General features: G+C 44.9%; 2 protein-coding genes across 2 annotated transcripts in view; one reads left to right on the forward strand and one right to left on the reverse strand.

The window, feature by feature from the left end:
* Positions 1-844, forward strand: part of tatdn3 (TatD DNase domain containing 3) — a gene marked incomplete at its 5' end in the record, with an annotated part of 12,151 nt that extends 11,307 nt beyond the window's left edge. The window contains 2 exon segments of the mRNA XM_014030638.1: positions 496-576; positions 663-844. Of these exon segments, the coding sequence (XP_013886092.1) occupies positions 496-576; positions 663-827 (246 nt within the window).
* A 15-nt stretch (positions 845-859) lies between these two features.
* On the reverse strand, positions 860-1,775 carry spata45 (spermatogenesis associated 45). Its single transcript, XM_014030636.1, has 2 exons — positions 1,075-1,775; positions 860-987 (listed from the first exon to the last, which is right to left on the reverse strand). The coding sequence occupies exons 1-2, from the start codon at positions 1,313-1,315 to the stop codon at positions 968-970; spliced, it is 261 nt and encodes an 86-aa protein (XP_013886090.1). The 5' UTR covers positions 1,316-1,775; the 3' UTR covers positions 860-967.
* Positions 1,776-1,891: the final 116 nt, after the last annotated feature.

Genomic DNA, 1,891 nt, shown 5'->3' on the forward strand with positions numbered 1-1,891 from the left:
GGTAATGTCTGACTGGGCCTTGTGTCACTTTATGTTCAACAAATTGGGCCCCGAGGTCAAAAAGGTTAAGAAGCCCTGGTTTAAACCATTTACAGCTGGCCTGGTTGAGCATGGCTTGGTGTTAGAGCAACAGATTACCAGTTAAAAGCTTGTTCAAGCTCAGCTTACAGCTCATATCCTGGGTTTAGAAATCTGACTTTTGTGAAATGAGCCTCTGAACAAGTTTAGTGTTTACAATAAACATCCAGCCTGCGTGGTACAGCGGTCACATCACCACCATAAACAGGATCCAGACTGAAGTTTCATGTAGGCAGATGTGCCACCATTAGCAGATTTAATCTTTTGCACAGTAATGCACAAAGGTGTTCCCAGCAAATGACACTATGTGGCTGTTTTTATTGTGACCTTTTTATAATGTCTCCYTGGGTGTTTTAGAAGCTGCAGAATCACCCCACAACAACAAAGCAACAAAATAAATTGTCATTTTTTTCCCAGAGAGACAAACTGATTAYGCAGATCCCGCTGGAGCACATCTGCCTGGAAACAGACTCTCCTGCCCTGGGGCTCGACAAATATGTAAGTTTCATGACTTAAAGTTCACCGCCGTTACCTGCTGTAACATGAAGACWGATGTTTTTCTGCCTTTTAACCCTTCCTGTCAGGTGAGGAATGAGCCCAGCAGCATCAGTCTGTCCTGCAGCTACATCGCTAAGGTCAAAGGTCTGTCGCCACAAACCGTCCAGACGGTCACGACTCAGAACGCTCACAGACTCTTCCCTAAAATCAGCACACTTTCCGATCACTCATTAACAGGGATGGATATTTAATTGTYAGCTCAGATTCCTAATTATGCACATCATTTGATACATTTTCGTTTATTTATTCATGGTTTTGTACAAAGTTTATGCCAATAAAACACAGAGAATTGTGCATTTCTGCTGTTTTGTTCCAGCTTCTTGCCAGGTGTTTACACCAGGTGACATTCATCTAGAAAAGAAAAATAAAACAATAATAGTGTTATAAAATATTAATGACTTTAAATGTGCATATGTACGGGGATTAAAGGCGCCTCACAGCTCTCTTCAAAGTGTTTTCTCTCCGGGAGTTTTGCCGGGGCCGCTCGCTGGGTGCAGGCCGGCCCGCGCTGCTGTCCACCGGTCAGAGCGGTGAGCAGCGCCGGGCTGGTCCTCAGGTGGCTCCGGTGGTGTCTCCTCTCAGACCGCTCCCAGCTCTGCCGGGGGTCCGTCTCCACCTGACACCACGTCTCCCTTCGCATGTTCAGCTCCAAAAGAGCTAACTGCTCAGGTCCGGACATCTTTATCGTGTTTTCTCAGGTTTAAAGCTACCTTGTGTTGTTACCGCCTTCCCATGGCAACCAGGAAACTGAAGGAACCCACCAAGTGCCTCAAAGATGTTTTATTTGATAAGACGAATSACTCCCTTACAAAAGAAATGATACTTGTGCCGCTCCGAGCATGTGTTACAAAGATCCTTTATGTACGAAGATGGGTCACTCCATGTAGACATTTCAGAATTGTATTCACTGAAACTATTTTAAAGCTGTGTCCAAAACGGCAGGCCGGGTCCTCCGAAGGCCAAATTTGTCAGCCGCAGACGTCACAGCGCTGCGACGAAGGACGTCCAAAACCGAAGACTCCTCCGATGCGGCCGACAAATACGTCCTTCCTTTTCCCCGATTTGAAGGACTGGTCCGATGGATCATTCCCGGCCCAGCACATCCCATAATGCATTGCGGCCGGACCTGAGATTTTTTTTATGCTAGTAATGGCGGATGAAGTGAGAGAAAAGAATACATTTTAAATAAAAATATGGTGATATAAAAATAAAAATAAATTAGCGGTTGTAATTCTAATACTTTTATCATTTATAT

Source organism: Austrofundulus limnaeus, unplaced genomic scaffold (genome assembly GCF_001266775.1).
Source record: "Austrofundulus limnaeus strain Quisiro unplaced genomic scaffold, Austrofundulus_limnaeus-1.0 Scaffold1093, whole genome shotgun sequence".
Taxonomy (NCBI): domain Eukaryota; kingdom Metazoa; phylum Chordata; class Actinopteri; order Cyprinodontiformes; family Rivulidae; genus Austrofundulus; species Austrofundulus limnaeus.